Here is a 25,549-nt window from a genome sequence, read left to right on the forward strand (position 1 = left end):
TCCTGTCTCTTTCTGTTTCTTGGGCGGCGGCAACTGGTAGAATGAAAACAGTTTGAAAACGAAAACAATAGCTTCCACATACCATCTTAGATGTACGACACAAAACAAAAATAATATATCCGATTAATAAAATAAACCCAGTTAAAAACTACAGGCTACGTCTAATAAATAGTGATAAACCTAAATCTCGTTTAAGCCTAAAAGTCTATAGCCTAGATGGTATTTGTTTTATTTTAGCGTTAATAAATAGCAATCAATCCTGCGTACCCCGTTAAATATCCTGCTGCTTCCTGCTTTTTGAGACAAATGGGGTTCCTGGCGCTCCCCTATATCCTTTACTTTTCGCTATCACAAAATCAAATACTAAGTAAAACGTCAAGTTATGTACACATAGATCGAAAACTAAATGAATGTAATAATCGAAGAATTAGGAACGCGCACAGACACACTCGCACGCACGCGCGCACTCACACACACACACACACACACACACAGGGGGCGGGGCCCTTAGGCTAAAATCGTCCTTAAACAATATAAACAATCAATCGTGAACAATTTGTTAGAAATTACAACACTAATTTGTTGTCCTACGTATGGATATATGTTGTAAATGTTAGTTCCTTAACTAGTTCAAGTACCCTAAAACTGTTTTCAAAGCATTTCGGCTATTGCTATTTTGTTGCACTTGTTAACCATCATACTCCTCTTTTGTATCGCTAACCCGTGCATCCTACTCCTCTGCTCATCTGTTTGGTGTTTTGTTTGCTACTATCGTATCCTGATTCTTGATTCTCCTAATTGCGTTCTCCTTCTCCTTGTCATTCTCGTTCTCGTCATCGAACTCCTCGCCTCATCATCCACGTTTATACTTATTGTTGTCTGTCAATTGGAAGTGATTTTTGGATTTGGATTTCGATTTTGGGCTCAGATGAGGTTAGGCATAAGTATGAGAATTCCCGTTATCAATTTCAATTTCGAGTTCGATTCCGATTCCGATTCAGATTCAGATTTAGATTTAGATTCAGATTCTTATTCGGCTGTTCGATCTGTGTATAAAAATATGTATTTACTCTATGCGTGTTCCCAATTTGAAGCTCCTATAAGGAGCACTTAATCAACTTCCGATCGCCAACAGGCACATGTTCACTATAGGCTACATATTTCTTGTGCGGATGCAGATGCGAATGGTCGGGAGATTTGTGTCGCGTCGTTGTTGTGGTTGTTGTTGTCGCCATCGGTCAACTGGCTTACAACACTACAAGGGTACAAAAAACTTAATTCAACTTTACAACATGCTATATCTGGTCTGTCTCACAATCATGACAGACTTTCAACAGATTTGCGAGTTGCGTTTGCTTTCTAGTGGCGGAGTCACGAAATAAATAATGTTACTTAACTAAACATTCCGATGTAAGTCACTAAGGAAAGGTTTTTAGCTTTCGCTCAACGTTTTAAACGTCGTCACATCGAGATGTCTATCTGTAGCTCCTTCTCCTAATCCCGATCCCTATGCTTTTTTTCCTATATCTGCTTAGTGGAATCGAAGGAATCGCATTCATTAATACATGGTGTGTGTGTGTTTTAGGGACATATGAAATATATGATATTATATATTTGCTAAATCGCGGACATAAAATGGAAATCGAATCATAATGCTCTGTCCAAATTGTAATGGTGGGTCATCTTAATCTACAGTACACATTAGGCGCGATAGTTGTTGTTTTAATTATAATAATATACAATTATTTGTGGTGCCGTGGTTTTCAAAAAAAAAAAAGTTATTTATGTTATTAATAGTTGTTAATTCGTTTAACACACACTGGTTATCCCTGCCGGTTGGTCTTCGTCGTCATCCTGTCTGCGGCTACTGGACACTCATTCATTCATTCAGTCTAGCCCTAGCCCTCTAGCCACGGCGGCTACCAACCATTGTAGCTGGTGCTGCTGCTGTTGTTGCTGCACTAGAGTCGCTCCACAAACTTGGTCAGCTGGTCGGAGGCGTCGGGCAGGGCTCCTCCGGCATTGCCGACGCCCACGTTGCCGACGTTAACGTTAACGCCAACACCAACACCGACACCGACTCCGACGCCAACATCCTGCGGCACTCCTGGCAGTGGCGACTGATGATGCATGCCATGATTGTGCATGCCGTCATGGGGTGGTCCCTGCGGCGCCGGCGAGTGACTGCTCATCACATGATGCGGCGAGGGCTGTGCCCTAGGCGAGGCGGAGGGAGCAGCACGTGGCGATGGTGCCGAACGTGGCGATGGCGTTGGCTGCGGGGAGCGAATGGGCGGCGATGAGCGGGCCGATTGCATCAGCTGCTGCTGCAGAGAGTGCGGCGTCGGCGGACCCATCACCTGAGCATTGGGTCCGCCCACCACCGCCGACGGATTCTGGGCATTCGCATTTGGCATCGCCACCTGCATCATCTGCTGCTGCTGCAGCGGTTGCTGTTGCTGCTGTTGCTGCTGCATACCCGGCGGCATGCCAACGCCCATCTGCTGTTGCTGTTGGCCGGGTCCTGGTTTCACGCCCACACCCACTCCGACGCCCACCTGGCCCTGCTGTTGTTGCAGCATATTGGAGGCAGCGGCCGCATTCGCCATCGAGTACTGATCGCCGCCGGGCACCGTGCCGGCTCCTCCGGGCACTCCGCCCACACCGACAACGCCGCCTGCACCACCAGCACCACCTGCATTGAAGTTGCCCGCTCCACCTCCGCCACCGGGGAACTGTTGCTGGCCGGGGCCAGGTCCCGCTCCGCCCATGTGCGGACCACGCTGGCGCTGCGGATACGGTGGCGGGTACTGGCTCATTTGCATGTAACGCATCTTGTTCCAGTTTTGGTTGGGCACCTGTGTTGAGGGTGGAATGTTTTCTCAGTATAAAATGGATAATCATAGGGCTAACAAATAATACAAATAGTAAAAAATAATAATGCAAATGGTAATAAAATAGTAAGACTACTAAAAATTGGTTATCTTAAAGACTTGACCATATTATTTTAGATTTAAAATTGCTTAAACAGAGAATATAATTTAGAATTCAAGTTTTAAAATAAAAAGGCTCATTCAGGGAGTATTGTTTCTGGGCACTTACCATTCCTCCCTGAGTGGAAACGCCTGGCGACATGTTGGGCGGAAGACTCTGCAGCATGCCCAAGGCATTGGGCATGTTGGGCATACGCGTGGGAAGTCCAGAACCTGGCCCTCCGGGTCCACCTTGTTGCTGTTGCTGCATGAGATTAACCTGCTGCTGTTGCTGCTGCTGGTTGGGATTCATCTGCTGTGGACCGCTGGCGCCCTGCTGCTGGTTCATCATGTGCTGCATCTGCTGTTGCTGCATCACCTGTTGCTGCTGCTGCTGTTGTTGCTGCTGCTGTTGAGGATTTTGCGGTCCGTTACCAGCCTGCTGCTGCTGTAAGGCTCCACCGGGGCCGGGAGCTCCTCCGCCCGCATTGATCTGCGACTGCTGGCGCTGCTTGATGATCGCCGCCATGATCTGCGGATTCTGTTTCAGTATGGCAAGGATGTGCTGGTTGCTCTCGTTGGTGGGATTGTTCTTAATCTTCTGCATAATCTGGGCGAGTTGTTGGGTATTTAGACCGCCCCCAGTCGCACTTCCACCTCCACCTCCTGCTCCGGGAGATGGACGCACCCCGCCAACAGTTCCGGCCATTGGCGGGGCTCCCATGCCCATTCCCATTCCTCCGTGCTGTCCGCCGACTGGCATTTGACCACCTCCCAGTTGGTTGGGTCCGCCCAGTCCGCCCATCATCTGTTGCTGTTGCTGCGGCGGTATCAGATTCGTTTGCATCACCTGTGTGGGCTGGCGCATGCCGCCGGTATTGTTGGCATAGCGGGCTTGTGGGTTGCCTCCGCCGGGATTGGCACCTCCGCCGCCGGCTCCGCCACCGCCCCACTGATCCATGGACATCAGATGATTCACATTCATTCCGGGACCGGAAATCGGGGCACCCGGTGTATTGCCACCACCCGAATTCAGTTGATTAACACCCACTCCACCAACGCCAACACCACCGACACCTCCAACTCCAACGCCCATGCCACCAAGTTGATTAACATTTTGGTTGGGTCCTGCGCCGCCCATTGGACGATTCATTACGGGCGGCGCCATGGGTACGCCCTTGCCGAAGCCACCGCCATGCGAAACCTGCTGACGAGCTGCCTCTTCCTGGACTTGCTTCACCACTTGTAGGACATTTGGCGACGGCGAGTGACCGCCACCTGGTTTCATACCTATACCTGGTTGATGCGGATGTGGTGATGTCATTCCACCCATTCCACCGACTCCCGCTCCTCCTGAAACAGGCGATGGAACTGCCACTGTAGATGGCGACATGCCACCCGCCCCTGGAGGCAGTATACCCGCCTGACCGGGGATAACCGGTTGGCTAACTGTCACACCGGACATGCCCACCACGGGCACTCCTCCAGAGACGACGGTCGGACCGCTTACTGCAGCTGGACCTTGCAGAGCCGCTGGAGCTGTAGATGTACGCGACATGAGCGCCACACGGCGACGCAACAACTGCTGCTGCTGGAATCTGGGTAGGAGAAAGAGAGAGGAGAGACGGTTAAGATTGACATAAATAAAACTGTTAATCCATGCAAACTTACTTCTGCTGGGACTGCTGCTGCTTGAGCTTGTGCTTGATGTTGGGACAGAACGGCACGGGGCACTTCGGCTCCTCACAGTTCTTGGCGTGGTAGCAACAGAGTGCGATAAGCTGCTTGCAGATGGGGCATCCTCCGTTGGGCTTGCGCTTGCAGTTCTTCGTGTGCTGGACGACGCGCTTCATCTTCTGGCACGATGGCAGGCGGCAGTTGGCATCGCGACACTGGCAGGCGTGCACCAGCGATTGGATGCAACGCTGGACGGATTGCTTGCGTGCCTCCTGCGGATTAGCCTGCTTGTGATCCGCCAGCGCAGAGCCGTCGTCGATGTCGAAGCCGAGCTTCTCCATCTTGTGCTGATGGCCAACCTTCTCCTTGCACACGATACACAGATCGAAGTCCTGCGGAGTGGAGGAAAACAGCGTCAATTTAAATATTGTACAGAAATGCTTCTTTGTGTCCAATACTCACATCACAAACAGTGCAGTGGTAGCGCGTTTCCACGGCCGTCTTGCAGTGGTTGCAGGTGTAAACGAACTTGTCCTGACCCTGGTTATGCAGCTCATACAACATGGACAGAGTGGAGAACTGTGCGCGCCGCAGCGACGAGAACTCAAAGTGCTTGTCGCGGGCGAGGGTGAGGAAGGCATCGCGTCCATCCATCAGATCGCATGTGAGCAGCGGATCGGGATCCTGGATGGGCTGTAAAATGCAATGGCAAGTTAGTCAAGCTACCCAAGGATCCTCAGCAATGAAGTCATGCACACTTACCGCTAAACTAGCTGCCGACTGCGCCGAATGCAGACGGATGACGAAGAAGACCTCCTTGTGCTTCTCCATGGTCGCATATATCTTGGCGGAGAGATCGTTGCCCGACTGATGTTCGTTGGACTTTTTGCTATTCTTACGCTGCGCCGCTTTCGATTTGTTCGACTTTTTGGCCTTCTTCTGGCCCTTCTTTTTGCCATCGCCGCTGACTTCGTTTTCCTCGATTGAGAAAAGCTGCAGGAGTTAAGAAGAGATTACGTTAGATTTGTAAAACAGCTTGAACTACAACTATGCAGTAATTCGCATAATTATAAGGAACACGCAAGCCTTTGCAATAATAGGCAAATTATTCCCGTTTAACAACTTACATTTGCCGCAGCTGCTGCTTCCGCGGCCTCGGCCTGCTTGCGCTTCTCCTCCTCCTCCTGGTCCAGTTCCTTGATGCTCTCCTCCAGCACATTGGGCCAGAAGTCGCCCTCAAAGTAGGGCAGCTCTGCGGCAGAGCCCAGTTTGTCCTCCATCGCCTGCTTCAGAATATCTTTGTAGTCCTGTATGATGCGCTCGATCATGCCCTTGTCAAGCATCTTTTTGTACCACTCCTGCAGGCGCTTGGGCTTGGGTATCTTCTGGTCCGTGGGATGGCAGTGGAAGATGTAGTCATCCCCCTCGGATGGCGGACAGGCCCAGATATGGGCCATTGTGTAGCCCAGCTGTTTAACGTAGTCCATGTAGCCGAGCAGGATTTCGTGATATACCGCTGTACGGTACTGTCTTGGCCGGAAGAAATGAACGGAATCCAAATAGGCAATGTAAACACGCCGCGTATTCGGCGCCGGGCACTCGGATCCATACTCCTGAACGTGCATGCCAAAGAAGCACACATCGATGCCGTCCACCTCCTCGAAGGCAAAGAGGGCTTTGGCGCGATATGGGAACTCGTTCATCATCTCGCCCTGCTCGACGAATCGTCGACGCATGCCGGGCTTCACCTCTACACACTTGTCCGATGAGCTGACCACACGAATGTGCACCTCGCCGGCACCAGCCTCCTTCTTCTTGAGGAAATTATTCACCCGTGTCTCTATGTACACGCCCAGCTTGGTGGTGGGCAGGCGTTTCGCATTGAACTTGTTCTCCTTCCGCTTTGAGTTCTTCTTTTTCAGGCAGTTATCGCACACGAAGCCACCGGGCCAAATTGAATCCAGCCAGAGCACGCAGATCTGGTGCTGTTTGCGTCCGCACTCCTGGCAATCGACAAACGGCTCCAGTTCGAGATGATCGTTCTTCATCTCCTTGAACTGATCCTTTTTGATTTGACTGGATAAGGGAATGGTAATGGGTTTTGCATCATTCATAATCTTATTCATCTTACTAATCTATTGAAACCCATTTCCATAAATGGGAAGCCCGCTTTGAATATCATCTTCTGGGTTTATAATCAATTAAAACAAGGTTTGAATGTTTACCAAATATTAAAACGAAATTCAAATATAGTAAAATTCTCAAGAAGTTTAAGTATTAAATCTTTACGCTCATCAAATTATGATGATTTACTTATAAGCAAGTTTTAAGAACTTTTGTATCTACGAACCTACAATTGAACTCATCAATACTATGATAATGTACTTAATTATCTTATGTATCAACTATAAGCCCTTTCCCTCTTTTATTATATAAAAATCTTAACTAAAAATGGTATATTCATCGGTTTTCTACTCACGTTTGCGATTGCAGTGGATCGTCGCCCAGTGTGACCGTATCGCCCTGGATGTCGTTAAAGCACTTTTGGCAGTAGGTGTATCTATTTGAGGCGACACCGTATTCCTTTAGACTGTTGATTTTTGTTCGATTGCGTTTGTTTTTATTTTGTTTTTGTTTACGATTTTAGTTCATTTATGGGCGAATTTTGAAGATGGCAGCCAAAAAGGGAACACAACAACACAGACGTGTGTACAGGTGTATGGGTGTACAGGTGTTCGGATGTACGGATGTACAGGTGTGCGTGCAAGCGAGATGGTTATATGCATTTAGTCAATTGCGAGAGTGTGTGGGTGGTTTATTTTTTTTTTTGTTTGTCCATGTTTTTGTTGTCACACACACACACACACAGAGATTTACAATTTAATAAAGACACGCAATAATACAGTTATGAGGTGACACATATTAACAGGTATTATATTATTATTTTTGTTTTTGTTGCAGTTGTCGCCGGGGGAGAAAAGAAATCAAAATAAAAGAAAAGAGAAAGAAAGGAAGAGAAACAAAAAGTGATTTGGATTAGAATTTTTTTCACATTAATACAACATTTAAGGGGTACAATCAATATCAATATAGAGGCTCTAAAATCCCTCGAGTATTACGATTATTAATTACATAGACAAATCGGGATATATTCTAAGCAATTTTACTATACACGATCTGTTTTACTACATTTTTTGTATGTACATACAAATACTTTAGAATTCTTAATGCATCGGGTAATATATCAATATCTATAAGATTGTTTTACTTCTATAATATTGGATCTCTCTCTAGTTCTTTGTATTTGGACTTTAAAACAGATCTTGCATTTTAAATACCAGGAGAACAAAAATATCCCAAAAACTGTTTTCCAAGTTCAACACTACTTATGGGGGTCTCGGGATATTTAATCTCATGAATAAATTCCCTGTTTTTGTTTCGTTTGGCTCGGTTCCGACTATTCGAAAAATGTGCAATGTTAAACCTTAAGTCGCATTGCGATGGATTGAATCAAAACTATTTAATGGCCATGTAGGAGATCAGGAAATGCAAAAAGGCTCAGCAAAAGCGGCGATTTCAAGGGATAATAAGAGTATGTGCGTATTTGTTTTAGTTAAATATCTAAAGATATTATTACAAATTTTCCTTGTGCAGCGTGATTTTATCTAATTTTATCTAATCACATAGAAAACACAGTGGAGAAAGGAGGGATAGACAGGAGGATTAAGGATCAGGAATCAAATCCATCAAATTAGGGCACAAAACTGACTTTTTATACGGTAAAGATACTAAAAGCAGCCATCGAACATTGATATTGGATCGGTAATAAAGAGCAAGCGGTTCATAACTAAATCACAGGACCTGTTGTTCTGGCTTTTTAATTATTTACACAATTTCAATACGAGAAGAGCCTGAATTTCGTCTGAAAAAGGCCGAAACAGTCCTCTGATTTTTCAATACTTTGAAGGACTCGCTGAATGGGAACATTCGTAAACGAGCAAGCGGTTTAACTAAATTACATTTTACATCAAACAGAGAAACAGAAACGAAACGAAACGAAACGGAGCCAAGCAAAGATCCTCGACTGGAGAATATGTGGGTCTCGAATGGAGGATCATCGGATCGTATCGAATCGAATCAGATCAACACATACCTGTTCTGGTAGCTGTAGTACTTGGCATCCCGCGGAATCGTGCAGAGCTGCTTGCCGTAGCAGCAGAGCACCTGTGGATTAAATGTGTACTTCCTGCCGCAGCAATATCCCAGTGCCTGCATCACAGGATCAATCTCCGCCTCAAAGACTTCGGAAAGCTAATGGGTGGATAGGTGGAAAAGATAGATACTATGAATCCTTTGGGGATCTTGTCGTATGACAGCGCTCTTACCTTTGTGCAATAGCGATAGACCCGCGATGTTTTGCGATTATACAGCCAGGCATTGTCGAACATCAGCCAAACGTCGTCGACATACTCCCAGGGATCGCTGTACTTTCCATTCTGGATGTTGGTGCGTATGGTGCCCAGGTCCATGGGCTTCTTAACGATCTCAAAGTAATCGGGAATGCCCAGCGCCTGGGGATCAACTGGGTAGCGAAAGGGCACGGATTCGGGCTCCTGCCTGTAGAGCTTCTCTAGCGTAGGCAGGAGAGCGGTGCGCAGTTCCTCGGGATTGAATTCTGTATGAAAGAGTAAGAGAATATTTAAATGTGAATTCCTTTCACTGCGAAAAACTTGTACTTACGGCACTTCTTTTTCTTGTCACCCGCATTCGGTGCCAGTGGCTCCGGTACGAGTGGTTTCGTATCCATCTTGGGTTTTATGTCCACAGCACCGCCTGTCGCTCCGCTATCGTGCGCACCATTGATGTTGTCCTTGCCGCCGCCAACACCACTGCCGCCGCCACCTTCGCCATGATGCTCTCCGGCTGTCGATCCTCCAGCCTCGTCCACATCCATGGCCTCCGTTTTGATCTTCACCTCGCCATCGAGTCCCTCCTCCGTCTTGATCTCCATTTTGATCATGCTGGTTCCGTCGTTGTTCACATTCTTGCCCTTGCCACCACCCGTCGAGCAATCCATCTGCGAGCTATCGTTATTTCCGCCACAGCTGTCATCCATAAACTCCTTCTTGATATCGTCATCTTGCTTAATGGAGTCAAGTTTGCCCTTAGAGGCCATACCGCCGGCATTTCCACTGCCACCACTGCCGTTTGTATTCTCGCCGGATGGCGAGGGCGTCTCATCATCGTTGTCTCGCGCCGCAGCCTCCAGGGCAGCCATCTGAGAGGAGAGACTGCTGGAGCTGCTCATCATGCGACTGCTCGAGGATGTCGATGTGGTGGTCGTCGCTCCCGTTCCGCCTCCTGCCGTTCCTCCAGACATGAGGAGCAGTGGATTGCTAGCGGGCGTAGTGGATGATCCGCCTCCTGCATTGCCACCACCACCGCTGCTGGTGGCCATCGTGGCCGATGTAGGAGTCGATACCGAGCTGAGTGGTGTACCCGAGCCCGCCGAGGAAGATGATGACGTGGAACTTGCACCCGCTGCAGTTGCTCCACTGCTGCTATTGCTGCCACTGCCACTACTCGCACAGGTGGCTGCTGCTGATGCGGGCGTACTGCTCGCCGCTAATCCGGACGCACTTGTCGCCGGCACTGGGGAGGCGGGTATGTAAGGAGGCGTACCCGGCCGATTGCTCAGCGGCTGTTGCATTAGGCTGCTCACCGAGGGCGGGTTGTTGTTAGCACTACTACTATTATTATTGTTGGAGGGCGTGCCAATCGACGGGCCGTTGGACAGGAAGCCAGGTGATGGGCTCGGAGCTGAAACCGTCACATTGGAGGCGGATCCTCCAGCTCCTGGCGCTCCAGCCCCCGCATTCAGGGCTTCCAGACTCGTGGGCGTGGGCGGCATATTATTCAGCACACTGCCAGGCTTCTGTTGTTGCTGTTGCTGACCTTGCTGCTGCTGTTGCTGCTGCATTGGTGAGCTAAAGCTGTTGCTAGTCGCCTGCTGCTGCTGTTGTTGTAGAGGTGTGGCATTGCTAAATGGCGACTGCGGCAACAACATTCCTTGCTGCTGCTGCTGTTGCTGTTGTTGCTGCTGCTGCTGGTGAATATGTCGCTGCTTCATGATCTCGCTCAGCTGAGGATTGGCGCCAGTGCCGCCGTTCGCATTAATGAACTGCTGCTGTTGCTGCTGTCCTGGCACCGGACTGGTGAGCACATTGGTCGTCTGGTAAGGCGAGAGCGCGGGATTGACCACCATGCCACCGGGACTGGGTCCTGGTGGACCGACCAGTATTTTGCCGGCTCCAGACCCGGGTGGTTGTTGCTGCTGTTGTTGCGGGAACTGCATGCGCTGTTGTTGCTGCAGGGCGAGCATGTTGCCACCGGGCGAATGACTGCGCATGGTAACCATGTTGTTGGTCACTCCCACGCCGACGCCCAGGCCTGCTGCCGTCTGCTGGCCCAATATCCCAGGTGGTCCTTGTGGACGCAGCTGCTGCGGCGGCATCACACCGCCCATTGGACTGATGCTGGGATGGATACAGCTCTGCAGAGGCTGCTGACCCTGCTGCTGCTGTTGTTGCTGTTGTTGTTGCTGCTGGGGCAAGACAACACCGCCCGCTACACCAGCTGCACTGCCTGCTCCACCAGCCGCTCCTCCAACCACTGGATTCGCAACGCCCTGCTGCTGCATCAGCATCTGCTGGTGCTGTTCCTTACGCTTCAGACGCTTCTCCTCCAGCTCCTTTTGAATCTTGTAGATCTTCTCGGCCAGCAGGTGATAGTACTCCGATCTGGACTTGGCCATTTCGTACATGTCCTTCTCGACCTTTTCCGCGTATGAAACGAGATTATGCATCCGTTTGTCCTGCATGGTCGTGGGATCCGAGGTGGGGAAGATGGCCTGCACCAGTTTGTGGACGAGGTGGTTGCGCAGATCGGCGGTCACCGATTCCCGCCAGTCTTTCTCGTTGTCGCCCGGAGGTCCAGAGTTTCCGCCATTGCCACCGCCGGCACCTCCAGCTCCACCGCCGGCATTCTGGCTGGGGTTGACCGCATTACCACTGCCCGTGGTATCGGCTGGCATCAGGACACTGGAACCGGCTGCCACTTGACCACCACTCACTCCGGCGCCCGCTGATGCTCCGCCCGCTCCTACGCCATGGCTCTGCGGATGCACTTGGGCCACCTTCAGTTGCTGCTTATCGTTGGCTCCCACGGCTCCGCCGGCTGCTGCACCACCGAAATTGGTATTGCCAAAGCCACCGACGTTGACAGAGAGTGGTGCTGGAATGTTGCCACCCAGCTGGGCGGGATTGGGTTGCTGCTGATGCTGCTGTTGTTGCTCCACCATGGTGGCAAGGCCACCGCGTCTTCGATTCTGGCCTTGTTGCTGCTGCTGTTGCAGCATTTGTTGCTGTTGTTGATGCAGGCTGTTAACATCGTTCGGCAGAACATTTGGTCCACTTGGGCCGCCGGGACCGCCTGGTCCCAGCACCCTGACGGCCGGCTGAGCGCCTTGAATGCGAATCACAGGAGCCAAACCCTGCTGCTGCTGCTGTTGCATACCACCTGCTGGCACCGGCGATAGTCCAACTTGGCCCATGCCATCGAATCGACGGAGTTCTTGCTGCTGAACCTGCTGCTGGTGCACCTGCTGTTGCTGCTGCTGTTGGGTCAATTGTTGCACCATATCCGCAGGCGTTTTCGGCGCACCCGGTGCACCGCCCGCTCCCTGCTGCTGGGGAAGAACTATGGCAGTATTTTGGCCACCTCCCGGTGCAACCTGCTGTCCCTGCTTGCCATCCACCACCAGACCCGTCAGATTGGGCTGCTGGTTCTGCTGCTGCTGCTGCTGCTGTTGTTGCTGCTGCTGCTGCTGTTGCTGCTGAAGATTACCGCCTGCTCCAGCCGCTCCACCACCCGCTCCGCCGGCACCTGGAGGCGCCCCTCCAATTCCTGCCGGTCCGCCTCCTGGCGGTACATTCGCATTTTGAAAAACCGAATGATTCTGCCGGAAGGGATAGCAAATGACGCAGCCACTGTTTGTGCACGTTTTGTAATGCAACAGGATTTGGCGCGAGGAGGCACAATGCTGCATGGTGCAGTCCTTGCTCTGTTTGCAAGTGCCCATGTGGGCCAGCACGGATTTCATCGCCTTGCAGTAGTTGACGTTGCACACTTCCCTGTTCGGATTCATGTTCTCCCTGCGATTGCATTTGTGTGCATGGAGGAGCAGCATCAGTTGCTGCTGGATCTGTCGCTTACGGTCGTCGGGCACATCGCGATTGGCGCCACCAGGGCCGCTAGATTGCACGGCGCCACCGGCTCCGCCGCCTGCCACTGCCGGCACGCCAGCAACGGTTCCTGCATTGGCCACAACGCCTGTCCCTCCGATTCCGACTCCCTGCTGCTGTTGCTGCTGCTGCGAGGTGCCAGGCTGCTGTTGCTGCTGCTGCTGGCCGGGATGCCCGAGCAGCTGGTTTGGTTGCGGAGGACGCGGGCCCATGGCTCCGGTTTGCTGCTGCGCCAGCATCTGTTGCTGCTGAGGATTCCCGCTTACCAGCTGCCCCGTGGGCCCTGATCCATCGCCGCCGAGTGTGGACATGGGCACCACTGTGCCAACGGGCCGATTACCCTGCGGCATGCCCGGTACGACGCCGCCTCTTTGGGCCATCTGCTGGCCGAGAAGTTGTTGCTGCTGTTGCTGAGGATTGTTGCCACCGCCTGGGCCACCATACTGACCCACTCCGTAGGGCAGACTGTTGAGTTGAGCTGCAAACGGACGGAAATCTTACATTAGCCATCGATTCAATTCCATGCTGGGAATGCACGAGATCTGGAACTAGAAACTCACTCATTTGCATGTTCGGATTCTGCATGCGTGGTCCTCCGCCACCAGGCCCGTTTCCTGGCCCACCAGCTCCTCCAGAGGCACCCATGAGATGCGGGCCACGAAGCATATGCTGTTGCCCCACCATGCGTCCCATCATTGGGCCGTTCTGCATATGCATGCCTTGGTTTGCGGTAACGGCTCCTCCGCCGCCAGCTCCAACGCCTCCAGCTCCTGCTCCAGGACCTCCGGGTACTGAAACGGCATTGATCATTCCACCGCCGCTGCCGCCAGGCTGCTGCTTAAGATGATTAACCATGCCGCCCATGCCGCCGCCAACGCTGTTGGTCAGCACCATGTTTCCCAGATTGCCCTGCGCAATGGTGTTCATGCCTGCGGAAGATATAACAAAATTGGGGTTTTTAGATAATTGTTGCTATATAAATTTGCTTGCATTGCTTGGATAACCTTGGATATCAAATTACAAGGAGGAACGATTACTCACCTGGTATGGCGTTCATGCCATTGTTGCCATTATTCGATATTGACATGGGCATTGAGTTGACCATACCCATCTGAGTGGCCACCACCTGCTGCATGCCACCCTGGTTGGGTGACTGCAGGTTGGGCGACTTGCTGCCCAGCTGCTGCATCCCGGGCACCACCATGGCGCCCTTTTGGCCCTGCTGCTGTTGCTGGAGTAGGTGCTGCAGTTGCTGGTGCTGCATTTGACTGATTCTGTTGCCCGCTCCTGAGCCGTTGCCACTGCCGTCGTCGCCACCCGTTCCGGATCCGTTGCCGCCGCCGGCTCCGTTCATCTGGGAAGGCACAACGCTGACGCCAACAACACCGCCGACACCCACATTGACTCCAACACCGACTCCGCCTGTGCCAGAGCCGGGTCCTTGGGCTGCCGGCTTGTTGGGTCCTCCACCGGGATTTGGGCCGGATGTGGGGTTTGTGGTTACACCGGAGGCGCCGCCACCTCCATTGCCACCGCCTGCTCCGCCGGTCAGCTGATCCGACCAACCACTGTTCGAGGACACCAGCTCATCGGGCAGGTTCTCCTCCAGAAAGTAAGAGATGTCCGCTGGAGGAAGATACAACCGAATTGTTTTTAGTAAGGCTTTTTGAAATCCGTAAATAATTAAGAAACCATTTGGTCTCATATACCTTTATAGACGCAGAGGAATTGACTGAACGATTCCTTTTGGAACCAAAATAAATAGAATGTTTAAAAAAAAAAAAATGAAATCCGTAAGAAATTTATAAATTTATCGTAACACTAAAAGTTATTATTCACAAAAAAAAAAAAAAAAAAAAAAAAAAAACAATTGGAAAACGAATATTCTGGTTTCGGTACTCACTTGGATCCATTTTAACCCGCTTTTGGGGCGGTTCGTCTAAGTGATCGGCCATCATATAGAATTAGTTTGATTCTTCCGTTTCGAACGCACTCGAATGCAAAAGAAAAAAACAAAAACCCAGACGAAAAATTTTCGGAAAAGCTGAGTTTATAAAGTTTTTCTGATTTTTGGTTTTTTTTGTTTTTCACTTTTTTTTCGTCTCCGAGCTCCGTCTATGTTGGAGCTCGATTGTGTACTGATTTTCGTTATTGGAACTTGTCAAATCTTAATCTTTTGTCACCTAGCACTTTGACAATTGTTGCACAGGTTGTTTGTTTGATTGGTTAGGTGTTTAGTGTTTTAAGTTGTAGATTTCTTGATTAGTTTGGACACTTTGCAACACACGCATGCACGCACAATACACAACACACAAAGAGGCACTCAAAAGGCGTGGCTGGCGAGGATTGGGATTTGGTTTTGGTATTGTTGGTGTTTTGGGATCTTGTAATCGATGATGTTGGCGATGCTTGCACTTAATGATGATATTAACGCTGCTGTTCCGCTTTTTATTGCTTGGGATGTGGCTTGTGTTGTTGTTCTTGTTGCAGTTGTTCTTGTTGGTTTAGATAATTCCTTTGCTAATTGCCGCTGCAACGACAGCAACAACGTAGCCGGCGCTATCGTCACCGCAACGTCAACGGATGGAGCTGACCACCACCACGTCGTCGGACCTGTGCCCGCTGATCCTGCTGCTCCCACACCCACACCCACTTCCACTCCTTCGCCTTTTCTCTCTCCTTCTGCCGCTTCCGCTGATCCTGGAGGATCGCGCAGCCACCACCGCCTGCTCGTTGCGGCGCCGTTGAGATCGTTGTCGCCGCCACTGGCGCTTTGGCCAGCAGACAACTTTTCCACCGCCTGGTGCTCCTTCTGCTCCTCTTGATGCTTGTTCTTATCCTGCGTCCACTTGACCAGTACCTCTTCTTCCTCTTCTTCAACTTCTGTCCTGCGCTTTCTTAGCTGCAATTTGTTGTTGTTGCCGCTGCTGATTCTGCTGTCGTCGTTGTTGTGGTTACTGCTGCTGCCGTCGTTGTTCTTGTTGTTGCAATTGTTGTTTGTCGAACAGCAGCAGACACACGCGTGCATTTTGTGTTGTTGGGCCCCAAAAACACCAAAAGTTGACCTTGGCTGGGCGGCTCTTGTTATTGTTTGTCTGTTGTTGCCTGCCTGCCTCCACTGAGAGAAAAATAACGGTTCTTGCTTTGGCTCTCTCCTCTTTCTCTTCCTTTTCTTTCTGCCTTTTTTTCCGCTATCTTACATATTTTACGTGATTTGTTTTTGGCGGCTTTTTGTTACACATAAATAAATAAATATATATATATATATATATATAGATATTTTGAACATATATTATATATGTTTGTGTTTAATTTTGATTGCACTTGATTCGGTTATCGTTTACAATTAATAAGGAAAAAAAAAGCAATTCACATTGTTGGCTGTTGTTGTTGGGTTTGTTGTGTTTCGGTTTGTTTCTGTTGCTGGCGCGCTGCTGTGTTTTTGTCGATGCTGATTTTGTTGCTGCTGCTACTGCTGCCGACGTTTGCCGCTCTAGCATTACACATTAACTGCAAATGCACAAGAAGAATAATACGCAGCCTATTAGATTATGTTGAATGGACGAACACACACCGCACACAAATCGAAAGCAATATTTATTTATTTTCTTCTTTCTTTTTTTGTAATTTAGCCGCGCGCGAGTGGACAGTGAAACCGAGGGGAAAATGGAAACAAAACGAAACTAAAATGCGACGAGACGTGCCGAAAACGGGGCGAAAAGGGAAGAGTACAACGAGAACGGTACCGAGAATTCTCTCGGTCTCGTTGCACTCATCTGTGTGCCGCTTGACGACCACTCACTCTCTCTCTCTCTCTCTTGTCTGTTCTTGCCTCGCAATTTTTCGCCAATACTACCAGCGCTGTACTCGCTATTTTACTCGCAGACGTGTGTGTTGGCTTCTCGCTCTTTCGCCGCACACCACGAAAATGAAAATAATAATTTCATTTTGCCGCCAGTCCCCGAAAAAATATGGAAAACAAGTGCCGTCGTTGGCAAAAATATACTTTGAAACATGCTTGAAATTTGTAAGACAAATAAATTTTTGGAAACAAAATTGCACACCTTGGCAGGTAATAAAAGGCAGAGAACTGCTTAAAAAATTAATTGAAGTATCAGCCAGTTGAGGCTGTGCTCTATAGTCTAGTTTATAAATTAAATGGCCGAAAAAGTGGCCGTATTTTGGTTTTGCTTCCGCATTCGAGCGGCCATCATATGAAATTCAATTTGTTGGGGCGGCGAGTGGCGAGTGGGGTGCGAGCGGGATGACACTAGAATGCAGTGGGGCTGGCTGACAAAAGCTTTCACACACTCACGCACACACACATTTGGGGTTTGGGGCGCGCGTACAGAATTCTCACAGCGACGCCAACGCCGTTTTCACCACACAGTTACACACACGCACACTTCGAAAACAGCCAGTTCGTACAAGAGCGAGCACGAGTCCGAGAGAGAAAGCGTGCGATGGTATTAGTGCCAAGCGGCATTAGTGTGCAATATACACACGACGGTAAACGGCAACGAGTGCGAGGAGCATTGGAAAAAGAAAGAAAAACAGACGACAGAAATATATTCCATTTTTTTTCTGTGTTCGCTCGTCGTTTTCGTTTCGTTTTCTTCTTCACGTCGTTTCAAAGTTTCTATTGCAGAAATTTTTTGTGTTGTCTCCGTCAGAGCGTTTTTCATTTTTCCCGGCCCACACAAAAATCGCAAAAATAATTGGCGAAAATACGAAATTCAAGAAAATGCCGTAGAAAATTTGAAAAAAATTTCAGCCCGATTTTGGCCGGTATTTTTATTTTTCCACCGTCACCGATTGCCACGCACTAAATTTCTAACTATACTTTGCAATTTTGCCGAATTTCGGTTTTATACCATATATTTTTCACATTTTCCGGCGATTTTATAAAAATCCCACAAACTTTTTCGCAACACTAAAACAAAAAAATTTCAGTCCGCTTGTGTTAATCGTTCTCCGAGCCAAAAATGTTTTTGCTTCAGTGTGACCGCGGCTAGCCGTTGAAATACACCACCGAGCTCGGAAATACACTAAAATTGACTGTTTAACACAACACGCGAGTGGGCTCTCGTCGCTCTCGCGTGCTGTTGGGCCGCTGTTGACGTACTGTTACGACCCGAAATCCATATAAATGCCTCTGCTAGCAGTCTGTTGGCCCCGTAACAGCTGTTAGCCGCTGTCCGAACACTGTTTTGCTCTAGCCCCTCGCTCTCTGCGTCAGCGAGCCCGCTCACGCCATGCGCTCCCTAAGAGCCGATACGCACACACGCGCACACATATGGCGCGCCAGATAACGAAGCAGCGAGTCCAGAGATGACCACATGATGACGGTGACACATTCGCCGATACTTTTATGCGGTCACTTGAAAATGCGCACAAAGAAGTTTTGTAAGAAACATCTTTGGTTGGAGACCAACATCATTATGAAATGAATATTCTTTGCAGCGTTTTTGAGATCAAATAGGTTTTCTAAAAAGATGTTTAATATGAATTAATAAATCAACATCTTGAATGAATGCAGTTGTTTAGAATATTTTGTTTTAAGAAGTATTTTTAGACATTATTTTTAAAACGTTTGTCCATTGTAAAAAATGAGTTTAAAGTTCTTCAAAAAAAAAATAAAAAAAACTATATTTATAGAGGATCACGTAAGTGAGATGGATTTGCGCATCTCTGGTGGGCCCAGTGTGAGCGTGTTTTCCGTTCGCTCTTGCCGCGAGAGACAAAGAGAACGTGAGTGAGAAAGGGGCAAGCCGAAAAATCAGCCGCCGAAGGATACACTATCGTCGTCCTTGTCCGACGAACCGGTGGTCATGCAAACAACGCACAGAACAAATTAATTTTCAAATTGTTCAATAAATGTCCCACTTGCTTCTTATTTTCCCCCCCTTTTCGCTAGCGGAATTTTTGATTTTCTTTTGGGGGCGCTCTTTCGTTGACTTTTCGAGCACTTTTTCGATTTTCGCGCGCTGTCGAACGGCAGCGTATTTATTTACAATTTTTTTTGTTAGCGGCCGCCGTTGTTTGTTGCACATACACAGCGCACACATATAAGCTTGCACTCTGGCACACTGATGCACACACACCGACACGTTGTCACCGAAATGAACGGGATGGCTATATGAATGGCTGGCGGCCGGTATGTGAGTGCAAGCGAGATACCGCGATTAAGACTCGAACGAGACGGGTCAGCGAGTGATTCCGATTCTCTCTCTTTTGCGATTGGGAATAATGCCCGACTTTTTACACTAGATGCGTTGGATCTGGTTATTTAATTATGCTATTTTTCTCAGTATATCGGCAATTGGTTTCATTAAATTTGCCGCAAAGTAAGCAACACAAACCGATAGTTAAGATCCGACGTCCCTGCTGCGCCTCGCGTGCACAATTTGCGCCAATTTCCCCCCTTTTCCAGTTTTTTTCAACCCAGCACCGCTCGTCTCTTCCTCTTCTTAACGCTAGCATTCGTACGCGGAACAGTGCTGTCATTGTGGCCGCTGTGTAGCTAAAAAGCGCAATTATTTATTATCTAGCTATCTTTTCGGATTTTATTGTCATTTGCCTTTAAACTATTTTATTTATATGAATAAAAACGTGCTATGCACGTTCTGCAATGCAGAAGAGAAGAGAGTTTCAAAACTGCAAAATAATTGGAATATAAAGTTTAGTTTTACAATTTGATAAATCTCTATTGTAAGTGGATTATAACATAGATTAGAAAACAGTCCAAATCAAAATACTTAATTGGAATACAAATTTTGGTTGTACAATTGAGTAAAATGAGCAATACGCCTATTTTGCTTACTATTTGCTGTTTACAAGTGGAACATAATCATAATTTTCAGGTTCAGGTTACGCATATGTAGGCGTAAAGAAATAGCTATATTTGTAGAAGTGCGTATGCACTTTATAAAAAATTATCCTACATTAACGTAGTTTATTTGCTTTAAGACCTATCTGAGATATTCCAATAAGGTTAGTTGTGTAATACAATGTAAATAATTGGAAATAATATTGTAACTAAATACTTCCATAATATTGTAGAGGTCCGGCTGAAAGCCCCAGCAGCTAAAGCCGATATCTATATGATTAAAATTGTCTACAACGTTCTAATAAATAAATACAATGCAAAATTTACCTATTGAGACAATACATTTATTTTACTTTTTATATCATCGATCATTTACTGATTTCTTTCGGTGTAGCGCCTAAGCTCTCTGTGAAATAGAAATGGCGCCACCTAGGTTAAGAAAAGAGAAACAGTTGCCTTTAGTTGCATAACTTCCCGCTAGATGGTGCGGTATGGGTAGGTGTCATGGCTATTCGCTCTTTGGGTTATTGTATTCGCTGTTTAAAGCTGCGCACACAAATAATATTTTAGATTTAATGTAAGACAATTTGTATAAATGAAAATCAACACAGTGTGCTTCGGTATTTTATATGGAGGAACTGGTTACTGAAGATTCTAATCCGCTGAAACGCAAATATATTCGAAAAATATCCCAGAATCCAAAAAGTGATGTAAGTTGTGCATAGAATTAAAACTAAACTTGAAAATCATAATCAAATTCGATTTATTTTAATCGGCATACAAAACATTATTTCTGTATTTCAGTAAGCAACTGAGCTGAATTTCGTTATATGTTTGCATTGGTAAGCAACTGCGCTCCGCTTTGTTAGATATTAAATAAATATTTGTATTTCCACCGACTAAACCAAAGGACAATGGAGTAGCGGGAGGATCTAAGGACACCAAAGAAAAAAGAACAGCGAACGCTCAATTTGGAATCGAACCAATTAGTTGTCCTTTGTGCTGGCACCTTTGTCGCCTGGATTTCGCAAATATCGTTTTTTTCCCATGGACCATGGCCCATTTGCCACTGTTTTTTCGTTGGCCATTGCGGGTCCTGTTTCGGAGTAGAGGATCCTTTTCGATGGTTTTCTCTACCCACTTTTGAACCGTGGAAAGAGCGCAGCGGGGCGTGCGGTGCAAAGATCAGAGGAGCGGCCCGCCGCGGGGCGCCCTCAACTGATGATCGTTTCGACACCCCATTTATGCGGCGTCCTTCGGTTCCATTTGGCCCGCTACTGTATCCATACACTGCTAGAAAAACGATGCAAATATGTTCGCGTTCCAAATTTATTGTATATATATTATTATTATACATTATTATATATGTATATATATATATATTCTCTATTATCATATATATATATATATATATATATATATATTATTATAATCTAGTTTGTAATCTTTTCCTTTTACCCTTCTAACATTTTCAGTTATATTTCTTTTAATTATTTTCCATATTCCGCGTTTCTGGACTATTTTTTCGAGTGTTGCAACAAGTGGCTCGAGTTCAGATATCTGGATATTTCTTCGGTTCGGCCAAGTGATTTCCAGGGAAGTGTTAGGATCCCCTTGTTTCGGCACTCTTTCTTCACCACCCCCCCCCCCCCCACCACCGCACACACACACACACATTTTCTGCCCCTATTTAGGGGCTGTAAATTGAGGCTGTTGACATTTTTAGTGCAAAATGGTTTCCGAGGAGATCTCTAATATCTTGTTCGCGGTTGTAACCCCTCTGCGACACACGCTTCATAAAAGAGCACACAAAAAACACGAAGAGTTTCAAAGGAACACCACACACACACAGGGGAGGGAAATATTTATTATTGAAATTAAAATTTATTGTTTGGTGCTATTGTTTTTCTCTCAGTTCGACTGTGTGTGTTTTTTTTTTGCATCGTTGCCGCTTGATTAGAGAATTCAGTGGAAGTCGTCCAGAGATCTCGAGATCCCGAGAGATGGCTACAAGTGCGCCGCGCAAAGGTCAAAGGGGGCGTGGCACGACCTTGCAATGTGACCTGAGTATTGCGCAATCTGTCGATCGATTCAGTTGGTTATAAATTTGGATATGTGTGGATGAGAAGGGTAAAGAAAATCGGGGGCGTTTCGTGGATCTGCTCAGATGAATTTCTTCACCATCTGTTGCATCTCGTGGATAATGCCAGCAAAAAGATACATATATGGAACGGATGGTCAATGAAAAATGATTTCACTGCATATGAATTGCAATTCGTGTATTCAAAATCAAACTATTTTGAAGAGCAAAGGTTAAATGCCATAAAACAAAAGCCAGTTCAACTTCTGCCAAAGTCTGCGATGCAGAAGTCATAGATAGTTAGCGATAGATAGGTTCAGATACAAGAAGAGATATACAAAGTCAATTGGCAAAAAAACCCCGGAGATTAATCTAATCTGCGACGAAGAACGGGCCGAAGACGCTAGAAAGGCCAAAATATTTGCAGACAGTGAAAGGATTTAGATGCGAAAATCCCCATAAATCCAATTAACACAAATCTGCATAACGGGTTAAGGTTTAGGCTAAAGGATTACGAGGCCCATGCCGTGCACCCAGCAATTTCAATTGAATACTTCTCGATCGCTCACTACCTGGCCAACGCCGATTTGCATATAGATATATGTATGTAAATATATTCATATATCTGACTTTCTTCTCCTTCGGATTACCGCAGACGATCCCTTGACTTTTCCTGCTAAGCGATCGTAAAACGTGGATTATGCATTTATGGCACCCCGCGGCAGCGTGGAAACCACCCAGCCACCCACTCAACCACCGGACAACCGAAGGCCTAACCCACAGGACCTTTGGTCAGAGGGTGCGGTTTAATCCGAGACCACCAAAAACCGATGGGATGGCCATATAGCTGCACTGCGAGAAAGTAGCAGTGGGTTCGGCATTGCAAGAATGTAATGATAATCAAATAGGAAGGGGAACTCTTATATATTTAATTCAACTATTTATTAACACTATAAACTTTATAATTATGTTTGATGATTTCGAATAGATTACTTTAAAAAACATTGCTAATACAAATTAAGTAAAAATTTATAGAAACCAAAAGCCACTCTGGCTTCTCTCACTGCAACGAAGAGATGTCGCATTAATCCGCCAAAGGACCGCGATCAGGCTTAAGAATCAATAATTACGATTCAGGCGTAACCGAGTCGGGGGCTAGGTAGCAAAACAAAACGGTGTAATCCTGACTCCGAGCCCTTTTTCGTCCGCCCTTCGGGATTAGTGGCGATCCAGCGAGAAATCCCGCGGATGAGGAGCTTTGATGCGGCGAAGTCAAAACTTTTCCAGCTTAAGCCTAGCTTAGTTGCTACTCCATGATCTACCTGACATCGCTGATCTGCAGATCCGCTGATCCCACGCCTTGTTTGGTGGCTAATCGTCGCGGCTAATCAATTGATTATCGCCACGGTTCGGTTGAGAATGGATCGAGTTGGTTGAGATCTCTTAGCTGGAGTCACTTCCTCAAAATAGATTAGTCTTCAATTTTCACAATATTTGGAGAGATTTGCAAACATCCAGGCGACATTCAGTTCACTGCTTCCGATTTATTGGAATGTGCATATATCATAAAAAAGCGGCTTTGGTAAATCTTATAATTGGTAACATTTTTATTGAATGTCTTTTTTATATATATAGACATATTTTGGGCTCCATTTACTTTACATCAAAACCTTATGTGGCCCATAAAAAACGTCGGCTTTTCTTCCATTGCGATTTTCCAACTTGACATGACCTAGTGGTGCAAAAAAGTGGGCGTGACGTTGCGTGGGCGTCGTGTAGATATGGGTATAGTGGGAACATTCCTTGCTGTTGCTGCCGACTTTTTGCTAATTGATTATGCGGCGACGTTGTGGCCCAAGGACAAGAAACAGAACAAGAGCAAGGACACGGACTCTAAGGGCCAGGAGGCGCAGGGGGATTGTTTCTGCAAAGGAGGCTAGTTCGGCGATGGGAACGGGGGAGGGTGGGACAGCAAGGGGAGGGACTGGGCTGGGCATACGGTCTTCGAGTCTAGTTGACTTCAGCATTGTCATAAATCTTCGGTAGCCAAAAGGGGCAGAGGAGCCAAAGGGGCGGAGGGAGGAGGGAATCGGGACAAGGAGGAGACTGCCAGTACGAGACAGGCTCCTCGTTGTTGCCCTGCTTGCCTCAATATAATTGTATCTTCCGTTTCATTACATGTTGCCCAGAAGTGCGGCTGGTACCCTGTAAAGCCCAAGTTGGGCATAATCGATTTTTATGTATTCTAAAATATTTAGTTAATATTCCAATTGTTTGTATTGTAACAAGCTACTTATTCACTTACGAACAATACTGACAAATCAGGAACAACAACTTTTTCTTTTATTAAAACCCATACCAAATTGTATGTTTATTTGAACAAGTCTTAAATATCTTTTACACATAGTAGTAATATCTGAAACTCAGAAATACTTGGGGTGCAATAGTATTTAGTCATAACTAAACTGTTTAAGAAGTTTCATATCAGTTGGTTAAACATTAAATCTCATATTATCCCAAGAAATCTCCTACATAATGATTTTCATCTTAACAAAGGGTAACTTAAGAGTCGAGATCCACTTCCGTGAGCTCGTTCCGTTTTGGGAGTCATCATTATCTTTTCACAGCAGCAGCAAGTCGTAAAATTTGTGGCTCAGACCCACGTTGCGTATGCGTAATAAAAAAGACGCCGCGTAATAAAAAGGGAGCGAAAACAACAACAGCAACAGCAATTGTGATTAATATGCGGCACACAAGCATACACAAGCACAAGCACACACGAAACGGGCGCAGGCCATGCGCGAGAGAGAGAGCGAAGGAGAGAGCTGCTGTCTCTTTTGTGGTGGTGTTTGGTCAACGCCCCTTTAAATACAGTTATTTCATTGGGCCGCGACCACACATTTATTAGTTTTTATTGTTATTGTATTGATATTTGAATTATGCCCGCTCCCTCAGCCTCATCTAACGTTACTTTTTATCATTGGGATCCTCTGGAGAAAAATGCCATTAAACAGAAATTTTAATTTAATTAAAGTGATGAGCCATACTTTTCTCTGTCTGCTTACTTTCATCGAAACAAATTGATGGTCTGAGTGGGCAAGGGGATAATGAGAATTTAAGCAGATATTCGTGCTTTTAATGACGGTACTTGAAATGTGTAAAATGTCGAGTAATTTATGGGCATTAATAATCGCTCGGATATAACAATACCTATGTTTTGTATGTGCTTAATGTTTATATTAAATTTTTCTAAAATATTTGCTAAGCTCTATGTTTTGAATTGCAAAGGATACGTGAATACGTTATTTATTTGATATACAATATTTTTAAGGTGTGGATAGGGTTAACATAAACATAAATTATGGAATATACAGTTCAACCAACTAAATAATAAAATTTTCAAATACTTCACTAATATAATATTTCAAATACTTCTCTAAAAATGCTAATAATGTAAATTATTTACACATATTCATAAATCCAAAATTTTCATTAAATTTAAGCCAACATTTTTGGCTTAAAGTTTAGATTTAACCAACAATAACAACAAATATAAGCAATATGAGCACTAGCTGCAACGACAAGAACAACAGCAACAACAAAACGCATGCTCACCCAATTGCTTTGACACACAAACCCACACATAGAAATTAAAACAAAACGCCTGCGGCAGCACCGCCAGCAAAAA

At 46.7% G+C, this 25,549-nt stretch overlaps 2 protein-coding genes across 4 annotated transcripts; both read right to left on the minus strand.

The window, feature by feature from the left end:
• Positions 1–219: 219 nt before the first annotated feature.
• On the minus strand, positions 220–14,910 carry LOC6617479 (histone acetyltransferase p300). Of its 2 annotated transcripts, none has more exons than XM_032726242.1 (13): positions 14,856–14,910; positions 13,994–14,578; positions 13,513–13,881; positions 9,390–13,448; positions 9,035–9,324; positions 8,803–8,960; positions 7,129–7,239; positions 5,777–6,725; positions 5,412–5,642; positions 5,112–5,342; positions 4,644–5,041; positions 3,103–4,570; positions 220–2,858 (listed from the first exon to the last, which is right to left on the minus strand). In XM_032726242.1, the coding sequence occupies exons 1-13, from the start codon at positions 14,908–14,910 to the stop codon at positions 1,962–1,964; spliced, it is 9,801 nt and encodes a 3,266-aa protein (XP_032582133.1). In that variant the 3' UTR covers positions 220–1,961. The 2 variants fall into 2 exon arrangements, with proteins under 2 accessions (XP_032582133.1, XP_032582134.1); XM_032726243.1 differs by having other exon boundaries at positions 1,962–2,858; positions 9,390–13,430.
• A 282-nt stretch (positions 14,911–15,192) lies between these two features.
• LOC6617480 lies at positions 15,193–19,415 on the minus strand. 2 transcript variants are annotated; one of them, XM_032726244.1, is made up of 2 exons: positions 19,315–19,415; positions 15,193–16,462 (listed from the first exon to the last, which is right to left on the minus strand). In XM_032726244.1, the coding sequence occupies exon 2, from the start codon at positions 15,978–15,980 to the stop codon at positions 15,276–15,278; it is 705 nt and encodes a 234-aa protein (XP_032582135.1). In that variant the 5' UTR covers positions 15,981–16,462; positions 19,315–19,415; the 3' UTR covers positions 15,193–15,275. The 2 variants fall into 2 exon arrangements, with proteins under 2 accessions (XP_032582135.1, XP_002041797.1); XM_002041761.2 differs by lacking the exon at positions 19,315–19,415 and adding an exon at positions 17,827–17,999.
• Positions 19,416–25,549: the final 6,134 nt, after the last annotated feature.

Source organism: Drosophila sechellia, chromosome X (genome assembly GCF_004382195.2).
Source record: "Drosophila sechellia strain sech25 chromosome X, ASM438219v1, whole genome shotgun sequence".
NCBI lineage: Eukaryota > Metazoa > Arthropoda > Insecta > Diptera > Drosophilidae > Drosophila > Drosophila sechellia.